This window comes from Euwallacea similis, chromosome 8 (assembly GCF_039881205.1).
Source record: "Euwallacea similis isolate ESF13 chromosome 8, ESF131.1, whole genome shotgun sequence".
Classification (NCBI taxonomy): Eukaryota; Metazoa; Arthropoda; class Insecta; order Coleoptera; family Curculionidae; genus Euwallacea; species Euwallacea similis.
Genome location: NC_089616.1, coordinates 100,604 through 126,895, shown reverse-complemented (window position 1 = coordinate 126,895; position 26,292 = coordinate 100,604). Strand labels below are relative to the sequence as shown.

At 34.1% G+C, this 26,292-nt stretch overlaps 1 protein-coding gene across 1 annotated transcript in view; it reads left to right on the top strand.

Annotated features, from left to right (window-relative positions):
• LOC136410179 (acetylcholinesterase-like) overlaps positions 1-26,292 on the top strand; it is a 60,220-nt gene that overhangs the window by 14,646 nt on the left and 19,282 nt on the right. The window contains exons 2-3 of the mRNA XM_066392215.1: positions 25,402-25,544; positions 25,606-25,758. Of these exons, the coding sequence (XP_066248312.1) occupies positions 25,402-25,544; positions 25,606-25,758 (296 nt within the window). The remainder of the gene's footprint in view (positions 1-25,401; positions 25,545-25,605; positions 25,759-26,292) is intronic.

Below are 26,292 nucleotides of genomic sequence, written 5' to 3'. Positions count from 1 at the left end.
TAGTTTAACTTAAGGAGGAGCAAAGGCTCGGTTTAAATCAGATCTATAAAACTGGTCCTAAATGAGGATTTTTTTAATAGGTATCTACTAATTTGGGATTCTTTGTCGGAAGTTTTCCAAATTGCCTGAGAGATTTCGTTTCGAATCTTGGAAGAAACTCCTGGAATTTTAAAAATTTATCTTAAAGGATCCGACATTTTTTTTATTTCCAGGATTTCCTAAGATTTTTCGCAGATTTTCTGATATTTTTATGACGTGCTTAAAAGCTTTTGTAAGCGATTTAATTTTATTTATGAGATTCTCTTTGCTTGTGCATGGTTGTTAAAAAAATATCATTGCTTTTTCAGATAAGTATGTATTTGTTTATTTTCTATTACTCATTCCAGAAAATTATATGGTTTTCCCCTTAGGGCTGAATGTCTGCTAAAAACGCTCAGTTTGGTTCGCACGTGCCTCTTATTTTGAGATAATTTTGTTTGGGTTTCCTATGGATTTTCTGTTGTTTTTCCAGGAGTCTGTGTAATCGCGTTTTCGCGTCGCGAAATCGTTTGTGTAATTTTTGTTTAACAGAAGTTCCTGCTTTGTTTCAATATTAAAAAAACATTGGGGTTTTAAGACAATTTTGCTATATTTCCTGTCAGATATTTACCTAACTTCTTCTTCTCATTGTATTATTTGCAATTATTAATTTTCCATAATTACACGCGTATGTTTAAGGATAATTACAAATAAAAATTTTATGATTGCAGTATTGGGGAAATATTTTCAAGACTTAATCACAAGTATCACATAGAATGACAAATTCTAATCATTCTAATTAAGGGAATGGTCAAAATAATTTACGTTGATTATTTCCCTACTACACTAACAATCAATCAAATGTCGACAAAATTTCAAACTCAATCAATAGAAACAGTATTAATTTCAAACTGATAAAACCCTTTTCAGGTTTCGCTACAAAAATTATAGCGGAAAAATGCACCTAGCGGTTTTTTGAGTAGATTTAATATTAATTGAAGGGAAATTTAGACACATATCATTAATTGTATGTAGTTTTCGTCATCGGTACCCGTGAATATATCCTAATTAAGATAAATTATATCTTATCGGGCCATTTAATTTAATGGAATTATTCTAAAATGTACTTGCCAGTTTGGAACGTACGAAAATTTGACTCTTGCGGATGTCACATCGAAAGAATATATATTATATATTCTTTCGATGTAATATATATATAAAATATATATATACTATAATAATATATATAAAATGCAGCGATTTGGAAAGCCAATAAAGTGTGAAGGTTAGAAAATGTACTTTTTCGCGAAATAATCTTGACATGTACTCCTCGACCTACCCGTTTTATCACGTAAAAGCTGCATAGGTACATTAATGGCAAATTTTTGCTTTTAGGAAAATGGTTTCAGCTAAATAATTCTTGGAAAGAAATCCCTCGACCTGCGGTCTCGGGATTTTATCGTCGAATTATTTACTCTCAACCATTTTCCAAGTAAAAGTTTTCAAAAACCGCCTGTACAGAGTTCACCCGTTAAAACTTGAAGGTCTCGGTATATAACATATGAAAACAATTTAGTGGTAATATAATAAATTCATCTCATTCTCCCTTTATAAGTGCAATCGCACATTTTAATATTTTGTTAAAATATAATTATTTGCATAATGTATAATTTCTCTTCATTTAATGGAAACTTCGCAATTCAAATAAATAATATAGTTGTTAAAATTTATATTTAGATGGACATTTTCCACTTTTTAACTTTTATATGGGAAACGTGGTAAATTTAGTCACTTAGGAGTAACTTTATGTCATCCACTCTATTCTCACAGGCTAAAAGGGCGGAGGCCAAACGATATACCTCTTACAAATTTAGTTTCTCGATATACACTTTTTAATACCGAAGAATTTTTATACAATTAAATATTTCGAGATTACTTCAGTTTGGTAAATTAATATTGTTCTAGATCTTGATTACTTGCTAGGGGGTTACCAAAGTCCTAGTTAAAATAATCGAAAAATTATTATTACATTGTAGAACCGTTTAAAATATGTCGGGTATTCTTTCAATTGAGATAAGCACTGATTAAGCTAGCGATTTCAAATAAGCTGTTTTATGGAGAGAAAGCTTCAATCAGATCCCTTTGATCAGATTTTCCAGCAAAATTCTAGTAACGGCGGCAAAAATGAATAACCTCCGGCTGGAAAATCGACATTGTGGAAATTAATTCTTTTGTGGAACAAGGGGCATTCAGCTTTATTGGAGAGCCCGTTTAAACGGTATAGAATGCAGGCGTGTATTAGTTATGCAAATTCTACCATTCGATAGACATTATAAAAAAATTCAAAATTGGATTAAAATTTTTATTCGCTCGCAACCGCACCTTCACATTCGATATCGACTGTCTACAACAATACACTTAAGCAGCACTGATACACGGAAGAAATTGGTTTGCAAGTGAACTTTTAAACTATTTAGTTACAACTTTAGTAGCAAGGAAATTACAGTGGAACACATAAACACAAATGTCCGTTAAGGAGGTTTTTCTGCCGTTAAACGTTCTCTTGCGGTTAATTTTTATAGCTGTAGTAAATTTTACAAAAGGAAATTGGACGAAATGCCTTTCGTTGGAAATGGTTTTGGCCTAATTTTCGAAGCAGCATCCATATAGCGTCTCGCCTTAACATGAATGTCTTGTGCGTGTTCATATAGGCAAAGCATAGGAAATTTTAAATAGGAATAATAAAAGTTATAGTAAGAGAGAGGTATTTACTAGATGCTGTGTTAGTCCTTTGTTGAGAAAGAGATAGACCTATCCCGGATCGTCGGAAATATGCGTAGAATACCAGTCGGGCGTTCTTACTCATATTTTTTACTGTTTGCGATAATCTGGATTGAGTTTTATGCTCTGTTGGAGCGAAGTTGGCAGAGTGGTAGGCGGTATACTAATATTATGCGAAATGGGTAACTTGAAGGAGTTTTGAAATATGAATGTGATATTTCAATTTTAAAGGAAGTTTGAGAAATGACTATAACCAGATTTTCTGGATGGTGATGAGGGAGAATTTTTTCAGGCATCTAATTTACAGTTTAATTACCAAAATCGCAATTTCTCATTAACTGGAATTTGATGGCCCAAAATATAATCAGGTTAGTTAAAAAATATATCCTATATACTTTTATTTCTTGGGAAGAACATAAACTGCCAAATTGAATAAGAAGTAAAAAAATTTGTAACTTGATGTTCCCCAATGGAAAATATCTGAAATGGAACGGATCTCTCCATTTTTTATACTTATGCTGTGCCATGTTCGGTTGAAAATTCAAATGTTTTCGTTACTCCAACCGAATAATCTCTCTATTCAATGATATAGCCGTTGTTTGCAATTGCATCCCATTGCCTAGCAATTCGTGTGTTAATTTTTTTCACCGAAATATGCTAAAAAATAGCATTTTCAAGCATTTTTGTAATTCGACGAGCGAGCTGTTAATTCGGTTAAGTGATTAAACGCGGATAAATAGATGCGCTCCAAATGCGGCCATAATTATAATACGCCAGAGAGCGCTGTTGTGCTGTTCTATTTGGAATCCGGGGCCTAATTGACATTTGCATGGGCGGCTACAAGCCACTGCAATTATGCCGAAATTGCTGATTGTTCCAGATTTCAATCGGTTCAATATTTGCGCACCATTTTGTCTAAATAATCTAAACCACGCCCCTGCCCTTTGTCCCTTCCGTCGCTTAAATATCAATTTTCCAGCAACAAGAAACACAAACAAGAGAGGATATCCATCCTTTGACGTAAGGTCGTTTTATGCTCTTATGCTTCCTCTTTCGGTTTATCCGTCTACTTTTGTTGCCAGACACGAACCAGGATATGGGAATTCCACTCCTCTGTCAAGTCATGTAAATCAGATGACTTATTAGTGTGTCAACTCTAAAAGAGCCTTTCGAATGTCTGGGTCGCCGGGATTTTTCTAAATATCGCCCTTTCATTTACCCGAATGATTTATGCCACGCAGACGTGCCACTAAAAGGCCTTTATATCAAATATTCACCTTTGAAACGTTAATGCCTAGATATCAGAGACCGCATTAGTGGAATAATGGTATCTATTAACCGTTAGCAAATTAATATATCGCGGCAGATCGGTCGTAAAAGGATTTTCCACCTGACCGGAAAATTGCTTAATCACAAAGGGAAATATTGTTCTCAGGTTTCTAAAGGTATTGTGCCTCGAAAATTGGATAATAGCGAGCTAAATGGAAAACTCTCGTATTTCCCAAATGGTGTATTAATTTCAGATCCCAGTCTGAATGTTTTTTGCGGTACTCGATGCATAAATGCTCACAGTTTATTTTTTTGTTCTGTTTCAAAATAATATCCATATGGAAATAGAAATAAGTATATTGTTAAGAGAAATTCATCTCCAACAGAATGTACAGTTTGAGCTTAAATTATTTATACAAAGTTCTGTATGGGTATCTGGTGTCACAATACGATGATTTAACCCAACTCACCTTGATCTAAAAGGTGCCAGTGTCGATATTTGATGACATTTCTATTCCCAAAGATACTTTTAGCAAATCATACGTTAAAGGGATTTCCTTTAAATTCCCTTCTAGAGATATCTGGAGGCAACCCAACAAAATAAAGTAAATATGTTCCATACGTTTGAGGCGAATTGTTCATTTTTCCTTTTATTTTGTTTAGCAGTAACGCTTCACGCATAAACAGGGGATGTTGGAGCGGTGAAATTGCACGCTATTTTGGGTTAAAATTAACTGAGAATAACATTCACCCTTTACTAAGGGATTGGATGAAAACCCTTATTAACATTTCGGGGACAAATCTGTCACCGTCTGTAGAACCTGGGGGAAAATTGTTATAAAAGCAAAAATTAGCAGAACTAAACTGTACGGAATATGAGTATGTAATATATATATGAAACGATCCGAAAATTTCTCGTTTCGATCGCTGAGGAATGGAAGTTTTTGCCCTGAGTTATGCTATCAGTTTAAAATTTGAGGTAAGTGATTGGTGTTTGATCATTGCATTTAACTTAATTTTTATTTTTTTCTAATTGTGTTATCTGTATAGTGATTACATTAAATGGCATCTGTTTATGTTTAGTTTCTTTTTATAAATCCGAGGTGTATATCTCGCTCAAGTACAAGTACCCAAGTATTATCCATGCTTAGTGAACAAGAACACACACATTGGGTTTTTTTAATTACAAGATATTCTATTTTATGGTTCTTTTGATAATGCTTTCTTGGTAACGATAAAAGCATCATTGACATATTTTTGACCTAGAAAATTTCATGTCAAATGTATGCCAACATGCTTATGATAATTGCCACAAATTTAATTAGAATGATACCTGCATCGTTACCAGAGACCCAAGAAACTGAATACTAATCAATACGATTTAGTGTAAAAAAGGGCAGGTAAAATTAAATACAATAAGCAAACACCATCTTATCAGCGATGGAGATGAGAAATTTTCAACACATATCTACAATCCATACACTTTAGTTTAGTTATTTTTCGTTTTTCTAACAATTTTTCTAAAGTTTTGAAGATGGTGACAAATTTGTTATCGAAATGCTAAGGATTTTCGTCCGAGCTCTTAGTAAAGAGTGAATGTTATTCTCAGTTATTTTTAACTGAGAATAATGTGCAATTTCACAGCTCCAACAACCCCTACTTGTGTGTGAGGCGTTAGTCCCAAACAAAGGAAAAGAAAAAAGTGAAGTAGGTGCACTCTCCAAAATAAGACTTTAATCGCATCATTTGTCCTGACACTAACAAGAAACTGAACATCAGCATGGCCTCGCTAAGGCGATCAATTCAAATGATCGCAGAAGAGGATCATTTTTTCTCTTTTCACCTTACCTGAATAATCCTCCGCCAACACCTATCCTAAAATAATCCCAATTATAATAAAGTATGTGAACAAGACTCGTAATTGAACTAAGATTCCTGAACGTATCAAGGTACCTGAAATAATAGATTTGTAGAGGAAATATGATATTAAGAACAAAACGAAATTTAACTAAATTTGTTTAGTGAAAATGAGTATTGTGCTTTTAAATAGAGAAGTAAATTGGAATCTAGGTGTTTTGCTAGTTTAAATCGATTAAGCTAAACTTTATTATCAGTCGGTTCGTATTTCAATACCCACTGCCTTCTAATGCTTTCCGAACAATTTAGAATTTACGTTTTCTACTAAAAAATCTGTGAACTACTTATATTAATTACTCAATATCTGAATAAGTCATAAATTTTAGATCTTCACCTGGCGTTTGCCTCAGCCATCTAAATAGTACTTTTTTTATGACGCATGCCTCATAAACATACAAAAAAAATTTCTCAGTCTAATTTTTGAAGAAAATCACAATCAAGACATGTAGTAGAAAGACGGGCGATAGAAATAGAACGTTTTATAGCTTATCTTTGTCGGTAGAGTAAATGATAAGTACAACGACAATATCGCATTTCTTGACTTTTCGTATACTTGGCTGCCTATTATGAAATCCTGTATTAATGTAAAACAACTGAGAAATCGAGTGTTAAAGTAAATCATTAATGATAGATTATGTGTGCACCAAACAAATAACTTAATAGTCAGTAAATGGAAACAGTTATTTGACTTATAAGTGTATTACAGAGGGTGATTAATGGTCGAAAGATTTAAGTGCATGAACGTAGAGAATATATCTATCACTTATCGATACCACGCGTTTTTGTTTCACTTCAACTTAAAACAACACATTTATTCTTTATGTAGATAATACCATTACGATTATGAAGAAATTTCATGCGTGGAATTTAGAGAACCTTTCCAAGAACCAATAATCAACTGATTTAAGTAGGTATCTACTTAGAATTTTCTGGAAACCTTTAAAGCGCTGGATAGTAGAGAAGCTTGAATAATAGACTTAATACGCTACATGTTTTAAGGTGATTTTCAATTTTTCAGTTAAAAAGATTTCGATTTGGGCTAGAGTTAAACGATTTTTATGCTCTTGAAAATATAATCCAGACTTTACATAGACCATAGTTGCGTCCGAGGGAAATGTGATGTTATCGTCGGCAGTTTCAAGAAAGAGGGATAGAGTCAGTCAAAAGTAGGAGAAAAGAAAAAGATGCGAGGTCATTTCACTGAGCTCTATTATGGTTCATATCGTTCACATTTCCGTGTTTTTCCACTTCTTTCTCAAGTTATCTCTCTTTTACTATTTTTCATAATAACACTGCGATGCAGGCACGTCTATTATAATCATTATTATGAAATAATCCAGCAACTTTTGTGGTAATTTCTATTTTGAGTCCGACTGTGCGTTTTACTTCTTTTTTTTTAACAGAGTATACATATTTTAAATACTGCACAAAACTTTATTATAAAAAAATCGTTTATTTTCAGAATGGTTCAATATCGTAGTATTGTCGACTAAAAGTACGTTTTGCTTATCTCAAGGTTGGGTTTATACAAAAAAATATTATGGTACTTTTATCAAAAAGGGTTAAAAAAGATTGACATTTTTCTGCTAAAGTCCAGTATGGATTTAAAACAAGCACAGCGAACTCTACAAACAAAATTTATTTTAAAAATACTGACTTAAAGAATACAAATTTGAATCCCTCGAAATATATTGATTATAGTACAGTACTTTAAAAATATTCCAAGAATACCAATAATAAAATTACCATTTTCAAGTTATCAAGAGTAATATAATCTACCCCATACTTCTACTATTTTTTATCTCCCCCACACCTCTAATAACTCTTATCACTCCACTGAACTTAAGAAATCTTCAATAATGTAAACTTTATTCTTAGTTATCAAATATCCGGGCTTTTTACCCTCATGCAACACCTTTCGTCTGGACATCGTCATTTCGATCAGTAGATTCGTCCATAACTATCATTACTATTAGGCTTATCATTGGTCAAGAAGATGAAATTCTTAATAGACCTTCTTATATGCTTAATTTCTAAATACTCTCGTCACATTCCTATTCTAGAGTGAAATTTCTGTTCCACGCAGTTGGAAAAAAAGTCTTGCATATTGTTACTAGAACGAGACTGGAAAAAAGTCTTAAACATCTGTTATGCTTTAGTATTTCTTCGGCGCATTGGTTCGACAGCTTTATGTCCTGAAAAATTTTTTTCTGGATAACAACTCAATATGGCAACAACGCCAGGAGCGTTGCTCTATTGGTCGGCCTGAACAGACTCTCTTTCTGGGTGCAACGGAGGCCAAGGTCGCGCTTGGCCAGGGTTTCCAAGGATTCACAGGTGGCGGTGAAACCGGGCCTTTCCTGATTTGTGGCGGTGCGCCGCCGCCACCGTCGACGACCGAAGTAAGATATTACGAAACTACGGGGCCGAAGACTTAGATGTGTGTCACCCGATTGTGTTAACTGTTCTGCTTTCAAGTGGGATTATGACCCACAATTTACGGTCAATTGTTTTTGTTATAGTAGTTACCCTTGATTTCTCTCTCGGGCATAAATCAGTGAAGCCAGAGAGACTTTTTGGAAATAACCTAACATCGAACCTCTCTCTTTTACATTACATCACGTTCAATTTCCGATAAATCTTCGGTTTGATGAAAAAACTTCTCTGGATTGAAGTAGGAGTAAACTTAATATGATAAAACCCTGAAAAACTTTCCCAATTGATGTGTCCAGGGCTTAAAGGCATTACTGGCAATTCAGTTGATGTATCGAGCAACATGTGGAGAATCTTCGAGCCAGTAATATTGAACTTTCCCTAGACTTTAACAGAATCGAATAATTATTTATGCAGCAAGTACGTAATGAAAGGTTTTATAAGATGAATCAATTTATGGCCGAATGAGGTTGCAGCGAGTCCTTTATTGCAAGGTTCAAATAAAACGTCATTGCGTAGGGAGTTCATATAATTTTTATATTCTATTTCATATTAATTTGGTAATAAGTTAACTTTTAAATAAAAAATAAAATACCTTAAACTACAATTTTTTGCCCGTTGTTTAAAATTCAGTCATTTTCAGTTCTCCAGAAAACACACATTAGGCGATTTCAACTGGAGAGTGATACGCATTTGGTACCTAGAATTGGAACGTTTTATCGCTTTTTAAGCCCACGAATGGAAGAACACACCAATTTGAGATACCAAACGCCCATCAACCGGAGGCTGAAATCGCTTTTTATGTTTCCTGCTTTATTTTAATAGGATTAAAAATTAACCTGCTACATCGCTCTAGGTCTGTAATGAGTCATTTTATGGTAACAAACCCATGTGAAAAAGAGCCTTTCATAACCAAACGAGATTTATAATATTTATGTGTGTTTGGCTTACTCCAAGGTCCCCATTCAAATTCGTTATTTTATATTTCCGTTATTTGCTTTGTAATTTTACTTTTCCAGACTCTTTCATTGTAATGACACTAACTATAATAGGGGCTAATCAGACATTGTTACGAAGCCTCGCGGGTACATCAATTTTTTTTCAAGAACAATGGAAAACCATTAAGCGAAAGTACAAACAGTGGGGTGAGATCAATAAAAGCCGTGCCTGGCAAGATGTAGCCCAAGGTTAATTGTCTGTTTATGTCAAAAATTGGATTAATGAAATAGCAATTGATATTTACTTTAGCTGGTTGAATTCAACAAAACAATTAAACCTCACGGCAACAAAACCACTCTTAATAATTATTATTTCATCCCCATCTCAAAGTGTAAATAAATATCTGTCGAAAAAGAAGGTCGGTCAATCAATAATAGACGTTTCCCTTTTTGCCTTTATAAATTCCAGACCGCGGAGGAATACCGATATCCAGAAAACCTTTTTAAAATTTCATTATAACCGTATCAAAATATATGTTTATATGGGCGAAAGTGGAACGCAGTACGTGCCTATTAAAGTATCAAAGCAGACTTGGTTGCTGAAAAATTTGATGTGATACACGTGCGAGAAGAATTGCGAATTTTTTACTTTGTGGATGTGGAAATTCTGTTAACTTAGACAGAAGGCTTTCAGGAATATAATTCCAGACGAGTCGGATGAAATTTAAGTTTCACACACAACTTCAAAGAAATGCGGTTCAGTACTTGGCAAATGTTTTGTCAGCAAATACGATGCCTGGTCATGTCATGCTTTCATTTTCTTGTATTTTTATACATAGGACGCCGGAAAATGCATTCTACAAATAAAATTGTCTTGTGCGTACTGAGAGAAAAATTAAAAAATAATACACTGAACCCTGAAAGCATCATATTAAAAGTTCCCATAAAAAAACTTCGTTGCTCCCTAGAAAGCAAACCTATTTCACTCCATATAATTAATCTTTATAAGTAGTGATGGGCAACTCTTATCGACACGGACTCATCACATCTCTATTTTTTACATATAATTACCGAGACGATTTAGTCCTTGGACTTGCCTTCCAGACTTAGTATAGCTTTCAAATTTATTTGCCATCTTGACTAATCAATTTTTGAATGGGCTTAGCCGGTTTGTATTCCAACTTTTGTAAGAGCACTTTAAATTTAATTTTATCATCACCCACACCAACAAATTCAGCAGGTATTTTTGAACTCTTGTTCAAGCTGTACTCTGCACAAATAAAATCGATTTCTTTTTACTACGTTGCCTCAAGATTACTGGTCCTTGAAAGAAACCAATAACAGAAAACATCTTTATCTAAAATAAACCAAATCTACTGGCACTACATTTCAAGCCCTTTCCGGCTGTTCCATTAACAAAAATTGTTCATATAAATTGCTTTTCTAATATTATAAACAAGTTCCTGATCTTATCTGCTATTTCCTGAGCACACTCGGTGGCCTTGAAGAGACTAGTATTTGTTTCAGGTTGGATTTAGAAGACCCCCACAGACACCTGTGGTGGTGTCTGCTAATATTTTTTTATGCTAGGCGGCCTTAACTTAAATTGTAAGTGCAAAACTTATTATAATGTCCATTGTAGCTCAATCAAGTCCCCATACTTGGGGGTTGGGCAAAAAAAATGGTCATCGAGCTTTATTTCTATGGTGATTGCTACGGTCCTTTTAATTAACCTTATCTCACTTATTAACGTCACAGGGTCATGGAAAACACTTGCTGAAAATTATGAAAGAATTCAAGGAAGCTCAAATGTGTCGTTTTTCGTCCCGCAAATTCTTGTCTACTCGATTGAAAGTGTCTCGTTAAGTATGTGCTATAGTCTCTTTAATCCGTCATTTATGTCCGCAAGATGTGTCTGCTCTGCCCTCGTGTTGCAAGTTTCACCACAGGGCCAGAGCAGGCACTGGTGTTTGTTATCCACTTTGTGAGGTCGTCCCTTGATAGAATTCTCAATCACCCCTATGATGGAACACTCATGTTGGCTTAAGGGTCATATTACAGATTTATTACACGGAAATCCTGGAAAGCTTATTTGTAGCAGACCTTTCTGTGTCTAGTATTGACTGTGTTAAGCATATGGAACCAACATAAAATAATTCTCTTGACTCTAATTCTACATTTTTTAATTCACAAGTGACTGAAATGAATCAACCTAATGTCTTGGACGTTTAAATTTCAGAATTACAACACATAAAATCTTGAATTAAATACCATCTATAACTAATGATGCTTTATGATATTTTAGCCAACAATTTTGTATTTAATTAAGAAGTGTAAGTTTTGATTTTGTTTTAATTTACTTGATTTATTTAAACTAACTTGATTATTCCAGAGATACTTATATTATCGACTATCATCGACATTTGTGACTGCACTTCACTATTTAAACCACTGCAGCAATTATCATATTGAAAAATAGCTTTTGTATATTGGTTATCTTTTTACATTTTAAATACATTCCTCTACATGTTGGATAATTTTGTCCACGTTTTGTCAATCAATTACAGAAACTGTAACTCGAGCTGTAAACTGTGTGGCCGTGAATCACGGTCGATTTCCAACAGGTTGCTCCCATGGTCTTTGTCTTTGAACTTTGTTGGCTTATTGAACTGATTCCATCTGGCTTTCTAGCTGCTTTCACCTTGCATTGGCCAATTCTTCTGGTCTTCAAATATGCAGTTGACTCCCAGTGCTAACTAGTTTTCTTGAAGAGTACATTCATAGTTTTAGGATTTACTCTACCACATACAATACAGGCTCCAATGAGGCTCTTTTTCAACTCTCTAAAATTACAATTTCGATCCAGCTTACGAACATCTGTGACAAACATGTCCACACATTTTCCTCCTCTTTTTTCAGCGTAAAATGAGTGCCTATTGAGCACAGTACTTAATAGATAATTAAAAGAAACCTTACAGCAGGAAACGAATCGTAAACATAGGGCGTTGATTTTGTAGGAAAAATTTGTAACATCGTTAGGTTTTCAATTTGTTACATAGTGATTTCTCGAAAATGGTTAGAGATACGACAAAGAAATAACAAGCAAAGAAAATTTTGAAGAATTGAGTCAGTGGAGTTTTATAGAAACATTTTGAGTAGTCAAGAAGTGCCTGGCTCTAGACAAGTTACACCAAGGTATCTCTAAAAATATCCTGCTTGGAACGAGTTCAAGTCGGTAGGATCTGGGCGAACACATTTATTTCTCGGATAATTGCCCAACATTTTGTATGTTAATGGACTCGTGACATACTAAAACATTAGCTCAAACACAGTCGGCGAAGATACATTTTGTTTCCTAGTGATAAAATCTAAGCACTCATTTTCTCATTTCATTTCGAGCTTATTCTACTTCCTTCTTGGATTAAATCTGACTTATCCGTATCTATAAATCAACATTTCCATCAAAATCAAATCAAAACGTATTCCCTCGACAAAGCAAAATCCCCAACAGAACCCCATTAAAACTAAAGTCCTTTCGCAAATAACTTTCCACGTTGTGTCACCTGCTCAAGTTTAAACTAAACATTCAAAGCGCTTTTCAATGGTCCTCTATGTCATGCTCCGTCTTGACTATATTATATTCATCAGGAAATAAACAAGTTTGAAACTTGCATGCAGTCAATTCGCCGGTGTTTGTCGTCTTGTTTCCATCTAGAAGTTCGCTTTATACATGGTCCAGGGGACATTATTGGAGGGCCATTATGAAACTTCCCGACACATAACTATACTGTATGAACTTTGGTAATTGTACGTTCTCTACTCTCTCTAAGTAAGTATAATTTTTGTACAGAAACAAACTGGGAATACGTTAAGTACAAGTCTTAGGAATACTAGCGAGCTGTTGATTACGTATTAAGTAGGTATCTTGCTGAAATTGGATGAAAAGGAGTAATTATTTCGGGAAAATAATACGGATTAGCCTAATACAAATTTGCTTACATAATAAAGTTTAAACGCTTACCAAAGCTTCCTCTTGAATTACAAAATGGAATTATAAGAGGGCCCCTAACCAAGTCATTATAGTTTGTTATTTTTGTTTGTTTTCAGAGAAATTAATCTTTGTTTTTGTTGTGAAAGGAATATGGGATAAAACCTTAAAATGATCCCGTGGGAGATATTCCAAATTAGTAGCATTGGCAGTATTAGTGGTATTAAACTACGATTAAGCCCTTATTGACCCTTTTCGCTTTCCAATCCACCTTCTTTTCACTGCGTTTGCCCCCTTTTTAAGAAGGAGCGTATCCTGTCCTATTCAAGAGTCGGAAGTTCCTCCTTGAGGAGAAAAGCGTCTGCGCAACCCCTGTGTCTGAGATGTTTCCACCATTGTGTACTTCTAAGAAGTGGTATGAGGATTCTTCTGCGGCTTCATAATTTTTGCAAAGTGGACTGTTCTCCATTTCTAGGATATTTCTATGTGTGCTTAGTCTGCATTGATCTGCGGGTACTTCATCTACTGGAAGCTTCAGCAATGTCAAGAAGAGGTTCAAGGTCGCCAGAGGTGTAGTGATTTTTCAATCCCGAAGTGCCAGTTTAGCCTATTTCTCCAGTTAGAATCGGTCAATCACAAATATTTTCATTACTGCTTTATTAAATACCCCTTCAATGTCAAAGAAGAGTAATAACACCACCTATTTGTGTGATTAAGACTTCTTTATTTTCTGCTCTACTGAATGGAGAGCTGCTTCTTTCGACTTTCTTTTGCTGTTATATGCTGACCTTTGGGAACGAGCTGTCACCCACGAGCTGTCACCCCAGTGTTCCCGTTCCATTCCATCCAATTAGATAAGTTGGATGAAAAACCCTATTTATTAGTATTACTATTTCATTAAAAATTTCAAAATAGCTATTTCCTTTGCAGGTTGAAGTTTGCTGACGGGGTGTCGGTACAGTAATCCCGTTCCTTCAAAGAAATGAAATTAATTAATTATGTCTTGTAACCTTATCGTGAAATTTGGTTATGGATCGAAATGCACTTTCTGATCTCAATATTTTTGTAAAATTGCAATTTTATCTAGACATTTGACTGTTTTTGAAGATGACGTAATCATATAAAAGTGTATTTTAGTTTTCAGATAGTTTCCATAGACTTATCTTAATTATATTGAGTCATCAAGTACAGGGAAATTCATTGAATGGAATTCTCTATTTTTTAGTATTCTTATACTTTAATTAAAATTTTAAAAATAGCGATTTCCCGTAATATTAGACGTAGAATAATATTAAAAGATAATTAAGTTTTTATTTAAACTTGCAAAACAACAAAAAAATCACGAAAATGTACCTCATGACCTTTGAAATTAATGTGTAGAATTCACTAAATTTTGGTGTTGTAAATTTAGGTCGATTTAGGGATTGAAACGGAGTCCAAGTATCATAAGATTCGATATAAAAGACAAAGACCGAACTGGTGTATTGTAAAGACAGTCACTCGAGAAATTACTTAATTTCCATATTGTTTACGTAATGAATGTCAAACTGGATATACATTCAATCCACAAACCCACGTAGCGATGTCACTCCTACACAGGTTCATATACAGGGTACCCAAGATAAGGAGGGCCACTATGGGGATCTTAGAAACGGTAAAAGATACAGATTTGGTCAAATGGGAGAAAACTTGCGTAATCAAGTGCCTAAAAAAATGGCGTTTAGAAATCCCCGAACTATTTTTTGGTTTTTGAGATATTTGAGAAAAATTGGATTTTCCGATTTTACATATTATTTTTTTCTGGCGGTAATATTAAACCTAGACCAAAACTAATGGCACTTCTCAACAGCAACTTTTAATGTACTTTAACGTGGCATTGTCAGTGTTTTAATCCGACGTTTCGTCATTGCGGAACCATCATCAACTTCATTTTTTTAAATAGGGTCCGAATGTTCTGATATCAGATTCTGAAAGCCCTTTTTATTCTAAATTCAAGGATGTAAAACACTTTGCAGTTTAATTGCATTTTAGCCTTTTTTTTCGGCCCTAAACAAAAAAAAAATTATTGCGCACTTGTTTTTTAATTTTTAAAAATAAATAATTAGCTATAGCAATTAACAGTTTATGTCATTTTGGTGTTTAATGATAATCTTTATTAATAATCATTGAATATCTTTCAATGAGATTTCCAGAAAAGGTGATTAGCAGACATTCGAAAACAGCCTAGCCAGCATGTTCACCTGATTTAACTCCGCTTGATTTTTTCGTATAGGCGTTTGTTAGAAATTATGTTTATCAGCAAAATTTTGCTACAGAACAGGAACTGAGGGGGTTAGTTCTGGAAGCATTTTCTAGTATTACGCCATAAACGTTGATTAGGGTGTTAGAATCGACAGTTCTAAGGTGCTATTTGTGCTTGGAAAGTAATGGAAATCTTTTAAAACATATGCTTTAAAGTTAGTTATTTTGTTTGTATTCCTTTGTTGTTGTTTTTTTAATTTTTAGGTCGTCTTTTAATAAAATTTTATTTGTACTTTGTTAATTCTATTAAATTAATGCATTAATTTAGCTATCAGATTATTATTTATTTTAAAAAATTAAAAAACCATGTACAGGTGCACAATATATTTTTTTTTGTTTAGAGCCAAAAAAAAACTAAAACGCAATTAAACTGCAAAGTGTCACACATCATTGAATTCAGAATAAAAAGGGATTTTAGAATCTGATATCAGAACATTTGGACCGCATTTAAAAAATTAAGTTGATGATGGTTCCGCAATGACGAAACGTCGAATTAAAACACTAACAATGCCATGTTAAAGCGCATTAAAAGTTGCTGTAGGGAAGTGCCATCAGTTTTGGTCTAGGTTTAATATTACCGCCAGAAAAAAATAATATGTAAAATCGGAAAATCCAATTTTTCTCAAATATCTCAAAAACCAAAAAATAGTTCGGGGATTTCTAAACGCCATTTTTTTAGGCCCTTGATTACGCAAGTTTTCTCCCATTTGACCAAATCTGTATCTCTTACCGTTTCGAAGATCCTCATAGTGGCCCTCCTTATCTTGGGCACCCTGTATATATAAAAAGTAGATAAATAGATAAAGTTTTTTTTATATAATTTCACAAATAAACTTTTTTCATTTGATACTTAAGCAAAATGTTGATTACCCTTCATAAAATAAAGCATCTACACACACCCTCATTTGGTCAAAGCGTTCGCTACAAATAAAGGACATATACGAATATCATTTTATTACTCTCTGGATGAATTATGCCTTATATGGACATGGCCACATATAAGCAAAGTAATTATCTGTTGGCATCAAATTTATGTTCGCCAATTTTAAACCCTCCGTATTTATTACCCACCTAACAAGGTTTTCCTTGGGAGAAAATGAAGCTGAGAAGATTAATACCCGTCATTTCGTTCGAAGTTCTTATTTACGGCGATAGAAAAGTATCCAAGAAAAAGTTGACTCAATCAATAAAGGTGTGCTTTTACCTTGAAAGGGCCCCAACATGTGGCAAGGGTCTCTTTTCATATTTATATGTTTTCTTGAACAAATAAAAACTCTGACAACTAAATAGCAACTAAGTAAATTGTTGTAGGTATAATAGATGGGATATAAAAGGTGTTGGGAATGAATAGAAAATTAAATATTTCTTTTCTGGTTGTTATTTGAGTTTATGCAATCCGATGTTAATGATTTCATGTAACTTGAATACAATATTAATTAACACTGTAACATTACCTATCTCAAAATATTACCTTATTTAGCATAACAATACAACAGTACTTATGTACCAATCCTCGCGAGCTTCTAATTATAACCTAGTTTTAAGCCTTGCATGGTAATTTCCTTTAAACAACATTAGTTTTCAAATTTAGAAACACTGGTTAGGTGATACCATCAGCCTCCACAATAATAATTACTTTACTTACTTGAAGTTACAGTAATCATAATAAAAATGAAAAAAGTTCAATGGATTTATACACCACATGTTGCTTAATCTATAAGGCATAAAGGAAATTATCTTTTATTGACTGCCCAACCTTTCCCTTTTCCACGTTTCCACAAAACGTCTGAATTTCCTCCAGGAAATATCGGCTGGTTTTATTGTCGAAGAGAAAATTTAGGGAATATTGGGTCGTTTTTCGTGTGCAATTTTATTGGGCATGGAATATGGCAATAGTGAATTGACTCATTTTGTTTGGGTGCAGTTTTGGTTTGGAAAGAATATCAAAGAAAAAATAGCATGCATTGAATTATTGAAGAATATACATATGAACGTTGTATCGATCGTAAATTTACATAAAGGCTTGAGTTATCGCAAATATCATATAGCTGGTTTCAAATAGACCAGGGGTGGAGTTATGAAATATTTAAAAATATACATATTTCGATTTATTCGGGAAAAGGAAATCAAGCCATCCAACTTCGTCAAAAATTAGGAGAATAGGACAGTGAAATGCAGATCAGTGCATCAAAACCGTAGAAAATACTAAAGTTATTATATTGAAGATGTTATTTGTTATTCTTTATGATAAGTTATAAGGGAAAATGGACAATTGGGGCATTTATTTGCCGCTTCTTGGATAAACTTTTATCAGACAGTAGGTAGGCGCACAAAATAATTTGGTAGTTGGTAGGAGACCTTTTGGATTATAGAACAGAATGGAAATGTTATCTTACAACCAGATGTCTCGAATTTACGTAATATGATTTTTCGACTTAAACTTGCGTTTAACATTTTCAAATATTATTAGCATGTAAAAGTGAGATATTGAAGAAGTTCGTTAAAGCAGTTTAATTAAATACTAGTTCTCAATTATTGAATTGGAAAAGTTTTCTCTTTAAGGAAAAGGGTTCAATTCCCAAATTATTGAACACTCATCCTCCATACGAATTCTTCCAAATTTTAGAACGCAGTGGGTCGCTTTAATATTCTGTTAGCACTAAAATTGTATCTCTCAGAAGATTTTAATTTATAGTTAATTGAAAGCGTTGCCTTTTAGCTGCAGCTTGTCGCGGTTCGGCTTTCCCACAAACAAAATACACAATTTCGTATTATCACTTTATCCTTAAGCCGTAAATTTTCCCCAGTAACCAAACAATGCACTGGACTATGCTCTCGAAATAATCCGATACGCTTTTTATAGGTTTTATGGGCTCCGGGGCCCCATTCTCGATTCTCTCGTTTAGTATCTTCCGAATATGAAATAAGCCCAACACGTACAGCGTGAATAAGGAGTCCCAGGACTCTCCAGTTTTGATGCCCCAACTTCGGCGAATTTATTGTTTGCTGGAATAGATTGGCTAATTCATTTGTTGTGGCAATTCGAATTGTGACTTATAGAGAACCACAAAAGAGAAAGGGAAATGAAATGATTGAGAAGGAGGGAAAATGAAATGATTGAAGGTCTTCGTGGCTGCTTAGACACGCAAATTCAGCAAGGAACATGTTTGCCAAACGTGACAATGCTGAATTTTGTAATGGCGTTGTAATTTTCTCGTGCCGGGAAATTGGAAGAACTGAGGGACTTGGCGTCAATATTTGCAAATTCATAATGACAATACCGGCCTTAATTAGGCGACTGGGGAGCTAGGCGTAGGATGCAAAACTTTCGATGCGAATCAGAAATGGTAATTCTTAAGGAAAATTCACCCTCAAGATATCAAAATTCTCGAGAAACTAATATCGCCTACATTTGTTATGCGTGTCTGGATAAATTGGACGCGTGAGACTCATAAAATCAGAGTCAAAACGGGGCAAATCGTGTATTTGCAAAGCCCCCGGAGCCGACGAAGTGCCTTTACAATTAAAATGCCCCTAATTTGTATCTGTCTACTTGTTCGCGTGAAAATTATAAGGTCGTTCCAAGAAAATTTAATTGCCGAATTACCCGGGCCTCCCTGCTCTGACGTTTTGAGCCGTTTTTATGATAAGGGTGCACCCGGTATAAGCGACGAAAGTCTTACCCAAACGGTTATTAGTTCATATATAAGCTGGGGAAAACGTGCAACTTAAACTGGGTTAGCTGGGAAGTTTTTACTTCATATGATTTACTGAGGTTTAATTAAATTTTCTAACGAGAAAGCTTGATTATTTCGGTTCGCTCCTAAAATTGACATTTTAGGTGCCTGTCGAACCGTTAACGTGCTGTTAGGGTTTAAATGCGAGTCGTAGTCAGGATGAAATTTGTTAATATGTAAGATGGAATGGAAAAAATATACAGATCATTATTGAATAGTTATATCAAAATAAGAGCAAAGTATGCTTTCATAGGCAATTTAAAACGTTTATAATTCTAATATTGCCGATAGTTATTTTACTAAGTCGGTTGAGATTTTATAAACGTTCCTGCTTTCAAAAGATATATATAACATCCCAAAAGTACCGTTACCGCTATATTTTAATAAGGTATATTAACTAGATACACATTTTTTTAAATCATATTTTTGGACAATGATACGACATGGAGAAATTTTGTATACCGAGAAAGTTAATGATCGAAAATTCAAATATTTAGTCAGTTTTTTGAGTATTGATAAAGGATGTCGTATACTGTGATATACCCGAATTTAAAAACTATTTTTTTATAGTTCACTGAATGTAACTTTTAATTGACCACGGATACTATCAGTATTTCTCGTTAAATCAATTCTTCTAAAAAAAGACGGCTTTGAATCTATAAATTCTCGATATCTTCAAGAAAGCACCTGTGACTTCATTGATTCTGAGTCATGGTAAGTCTCTAATTAATAGGAATCACATTTGGAATTCTGTTATTCCTATTTAAATATATTTATACTCATTTATTATCTGAATGACCATTCAAATCCTTCTCGTCATGAACTTAGATTCCATGATGCTCAGTATGAATTAATTTCTTTGGCACAGTATACAGGAATTGAGGCAATGAAAGTACTTCTAAACTCATTATTATATCGAGCGCTAATGAGACTGAACTAATGCTGATTGAACTTTCTCATTAAAATTTTTTAGGAAAAATCAGAGGATCCCAGAAGGATTTTTTTGCAGCACTACAAATTATATCTACCTGAGTTATATATAAGTATATAGTTATTGATTATCTTACCTTCTTTAATTTTTTTTCCAATAATACAACCTCAATTCCCAGAAATGACGTATTGCGAAATAAAAATGTCCTACCCTACTCTACACCCTATTGTGTGTCTCTAACATCAATTTTTTAGAACTAAGTCTCGAGTCGACAAAGGAAATGTTCTTCTATAATGCATAAATTTTGGGGATGAACCTGGCTCTATTTTTAGCCTCCCGATAGAGCAAATCCGAATCAATACGCAAATGTCACACGACACTGTCGTCGCAACCTGATTTCGGTCCAAAAAGTTTCTAAATTTATCTGCTAATTAAAATAAATAATTTACCGCTAATTTGAGCAAATTTGATTGGATCGAGACCTGTATATTACAGTTTACCCTTACCCAGAAACGCGATACCTCTCTATTCCTAACCCAAGGAAGGAACTTACTCATGTCGCATACATTTTGCAAGCAAATTCTGAACAAGGAAATAGGATTTGTTCCCTGTGGTTTTGAATTATACAAGCTGAAAGTTTTTTCCATTTGAATTTTAGCAGAAATAATCCAGTTTTTAGATTAAATTCGTTGTACTTGCAGCGATAACACGCTGATGCCATTAGACATGCAAATTTTGATTATATACTTCAAAGTGCAGTCACGCCATCAAGAGGGGGTCAATTAGTTAATTATTTCAAATCGACTGCGACAGCCCTCCATTCAGTGGAAAACAGGGATTTGCTTTTAAATTTTGTTGCATAAAAGGCTAGATGGTATTCAAACTGGAAACTCTCGAGAGGCAAAAACCTCATTCTTCTTATTTGTCGTCACCCCCTTTCGACGCCTACAAAGAAACAAATCCAGCTTCAACAAAGTAATTGCAAAACATGTTTTGATAACTCGTCGCCCCCGTGTATAACTTCAATAACTTTTTATGTGGTGTGCGAGACGTGACCAGAAAATCGAGCAAAATATACCAGGAAAAGTAAATAGAGTAACACTATTCTCTGGCTGATTGCAATCTGGTTATTGCAAATGACGTGTGAAGAGACTGTTAAGAAAGGTTATTTGCCTGTAAATCGCTTAATTGAAGAAACATTTTACATCGATGATTTAATGGTTATATCGACGAAAGTAAGAAACACGTCAATATGACGAATCCCCTGACTAATACCCGATTAACAATAGTCAACAATATGAATCGTGCATTTCGCCTAGATCACGAAACATAACAAATGGCCCCCTGACGTGTCCAATTTTATTCAAATGCGAACCTATTTTTGTCGTCGACCTTTCTCATCATATTTATCAAAATCCATAAAATGTGTTTCCAATAGGGAACTGGTTAAATAATCCCGATTGCATTGTTTAGCCGCACAATAATGTTGATTGTATTGCCATTCATTTGGATAGAGTGTTGTATTGTTGAATATATTGTGCATACTAAGGTCGTGTGTGAAATGGACAAGTGTCATTTTCATATCGCACAAACGAGTAGTGAAGGAGCTAATATCATAGCATTACTATCGGTACCTTATTAAAAGCACCTGGAATGACATACATTAAGCCCCAGCGGAATTTTAATTATTACTCTTGGGAAAGTTGCTCGTTTAGAGAGACTTTTAATGTGGAGTGCAACAGAAATTTTCGTGACGGTATAACAATCAGTTGGGTTAAGATTCTCAAGAACTCGTTACAGTACTGACGTTATAAATACGATTCTAAATTGGAACTAAATCTTTAATTTGTCATTCCATTTCACCTATTTCTCCTATTTCTTAGTGCTTCTATTGTTTAAAGGTCAAAAGCGTGTCTCTTTAGAGACGGAGGGGTCGAATATGTGAATCATCAGAAGCATCTCACTTTTGATATCCCCAACAGTTGAGATTTATCTTTCTACTTCTCAAGTTAACTTTGTGTCTAGACAACCTGAGCGACATTCTTAACCGAAAATTTTAGATGTGAAAAGGAATTCTCGAAAAATCGGTCTGGGGAACAAGTAAAGAAAAGTTTCAAGCTACCAAGCCTTCGACAATGTTTATTATCGTCATCAAGGTGTTAAACATTTCTTGTATAGGTGAGAGATGCGACTTAACCCAGTTATTGGTACATGAACTAAAACAAAATCAACAACATAATTGGTTGCAAATTAAGGTCGATAAAATTATTAAAATTTAAATTACACATTACATCGCACCCCAGAGGTAGACAGGCTACTGAAATAAAAACAGATTAAAACTAATTTTGTTACAATTCCCCGTGGATTGAAAAAGACAGCATGCTAACCATTCTATGAACTGTTAACTTGTATCGAAAAAGGCAGAATATTACCAGTTCTCTAAATTATAACATACTGAGTACTAAAGAGTAATTTAACGATGTGAGCAATCGTGGGTTTAATTTTAATTTTACTTAGTAATTTTATGGAAATCGAGTTCTCCATCGTGTGGGCCTAATGGTCTCTGGTTCTATCCAGCCGAAAAGAACAGGATTTTTTTTAAATTTCAATTACACTTAACGATACTATAAAGATTGTCTACTTAATTATTTACCAATATTTTAAGAGGTTAAAAGTTTTGATAACAACTTCTATTGTAAAAATTCAATTCCTAAAACATAGTCCCATAAAACCTACAATTATGTTATTATTAAATTACCCAAAAAAATATTTATCTTTGTTTAAAAATTAAAAGTTATTGGTAAAAGTTTGAGACGCCACTGATCTTTATATCAATTCACATCACCAAAAACTCGTGGTAAAATTTATGATTCAGTATCAAATTACTAAAAAATCAGTGTCATTCAAAGGGAGATAGTGAGACGCCAGGAACATTCAGATAGGTTTGATGTCCTTTGCATATCATTTCACTCTAATTTCTCGAACCTGACCCCATGAAAGTCTCAGTCGTCTACGTACTAAATTACTTAACAAGTAGAAAGGTACCAATGGGAGGAAACTGTGAAAATTGAGCTAAAAAAAGATCCACCTCTGTACAAAAATTAAAACATTTTCATAGAAAGTTGAGACGCTGCTGATTTTGTTATCATTTCATACCACCAAAAAGCCGTGATAAAATTTATCAATTACTAATGAATTACTATAAAATGAGTTTCATAAAAGAGAAGGTTGTGCAGCAACAAAAATATTGACATAGGTTTAATACCTTTTGCGTGTCATTCCATTCCAGTTCTTCGAACATGACTCTATGAGATCCTGAGTCATGTTGTTACCCAATTACTCGCTAAGGATGAATCTACCTAGGGGAAGAGCTTGGAAAAGTTTGACTAAAAAACATCCACCTCTTAAAATATTTATAGAAAGTTCAGACGCCACTGATTTTTATATCATTTCTCACCACTAAAATGCCGTGTTAAAATTTATGATTTGCCCACGAATTACTAAAAAATGAGTGTCGTATAAGGAAAAGTTGTGCAGCACCCCAAAATGTTCATGTAGGTTTAATACCCTTTGCATGCCACTTTACTCATGTTTCCGGAACCTTACACCATGAAATTCTCAGAAATGTACTTACGAAATTATTCAATAAGCAGTAACGTACTAATAGGAAGAAGTTGTGAAAATTTGATTGAAAAAGCATCTACCTTTATGCAAGAATTTTAAAATACTTGTAGAAATTTGAGACCTCACTGATTTATATGTTATTCCACACTACCCAAAGGTCGCGGTAAAATTTATGACTATGAATGAATTATTAAAAGATTTAGGTCATATAAATGGAGGTTGTGCGGCAACAAGAATATTCACATGGGTAAAATACCTTTTGCATGTCACTCCATTTATTTTCATACAAATTACCTTATACGCAACCTCATCTTACCTTTAGATGAAAATAAAATGTATTGAATATTTCATTTTATGCACATATATTAGAAATCAAATAGGTTATAAGGCAACAAACTAACTCAATTGGCAAGCAAGGAATGAAAATGCTGATAAGATGTTGATAATATTATCATTAAAGTATGTATATTTAATTCTTGAACACTGCAGAAAACTTTAAATAAAGCAGTCATGTGTGAGGTATTTATTGCTTGATTCATTTCTTAAGCTTCGCCTACATAAGGCAAGATTTTCAAGCCAATTATGGAATATCCTACCACGAAGGCAGCAAAATCCATACTAATCTAAATATCGAAGTGGAGGCGTTGGCTGGAGGGGCCATCCCAATGGACAGAGGTAGTCCAGTGCTACCAGATTTTTTGCTAATATAAGTTCTAGTAATACATTAATCTTTTTTTTATCCATTTATATTGTTCTTTTTTGCTGTGATATTGTTAAAAATTTCCATCGCCATAAAGGTAGGGAAATCGATATTAATCTAATTATCGAAGTGGAGAACCGGCTGAACTCACTCTGTCCACTTCAGCTGCTAATCTCTCAACCCACTTAGTTGATCTTTACTGGAGGCATATTAAATCTTATGCGGTCCTTCTCCCACTTGCACATTCCCTACGTTTCCACTTGGACTAGTGATACTTATATAAACATATGTAGTATCGTGTAAATCAACTATCGGAGTTTTTTTTTATTTGAATTGAAAATTGAAATTGAATTTGAAACTAATCGAATTTGCTAATAGTATAACTGAAATAAAATTTCTTCTGATTTGAAACATGAAACTAAATAATATCATTTAAAAATCCAATTTATAGCGGCAATTGTTTAATGCTACCCCCATTGAAGCTCTAATGAAGTGATTTTTATACAAAATTGTATTATGAAACTCAACCTCTAAATTATTCCCAACATCACGAACAGGAGAGAGGTTTTAATTTTATTTTCTTTCCATAGGGAAATCCAAAATTGAATCCGCTATGACTGTTTGCTTCTGTGAGGGCTGTTTTAAATTTCCATTCAGATATAAGTTGACTGCTCGAATTAAAAATTGATCTAATTCAGCAAAAATCCCTTTAATTAGTAGCCAGAGCTTCCTTGAAAAGCCTCATTTGAATAATGTCGTTTCAGGAACGTACTTTCTGCTTTATGACTTCATAGACTTCTTTGAAAAGGATGGACCCAGCTTCCTACAACGGGAAAAGTACCACGATATCGTGGACACCATCTTCAAGAACTTCACTCAACTGGAAAAAGATGCTATAGTATTTCAAGTAAATAACCACTTTTTATATGCATACATGAACATACGTATATATCCATATAACTTCTTAGTATACGGATTGGGAGCATGTAAACGATGGGTATCTGAATCAGAAGATGGTAGGCAATGTGGTAGGAGACTACTTCTTCGTGTGTCCTATGAACGAATTTGCAGAAATGGCGGCTGAGAGAGGCATGAAGGTCTATTACTACTATTTCACCCATGTAAGTAAATATTTCATACAGAGCTGATTACATGTTATTTAAATTGGAACAAAGCCGACTCTGACACAGTCGGACAAATCGCGAAGAAGGGCCAAATGGCGAAATTAATGAGGGTTATGCGTGACTAGCTGTTTCCTCTTCTCAAGACTTGGCGATTACCCATGAAAATGCCTTTTCCTATTGTGCACCCTTATTAGGATTCTTAGCAAACACCTTCGGTGTCGGTTTGATTGTGGGTTTGGTTATTTTTATGTAGTTGCGTGTTGTCTGAAAGGAACTCCTTGATGAGTTTTTTGTTTATCAGCTTAATCATGCTACTTTTCTTCCAAAACTGAAAGTGACGGTAACGAGAACGATAAGGGCATTATAGGATTATGGTCGCAATATCAAGCCAAGAAAAGTTAATATTATACCTTTCATTTTATTTCAATTCAAAAGACATAGATACATACAATCGTACATATATACGATTCAAAGACAAATTCTCCAGCAGTTCTGTACTACAAAGCAGATATTAACTCTTTGCAACTGTCT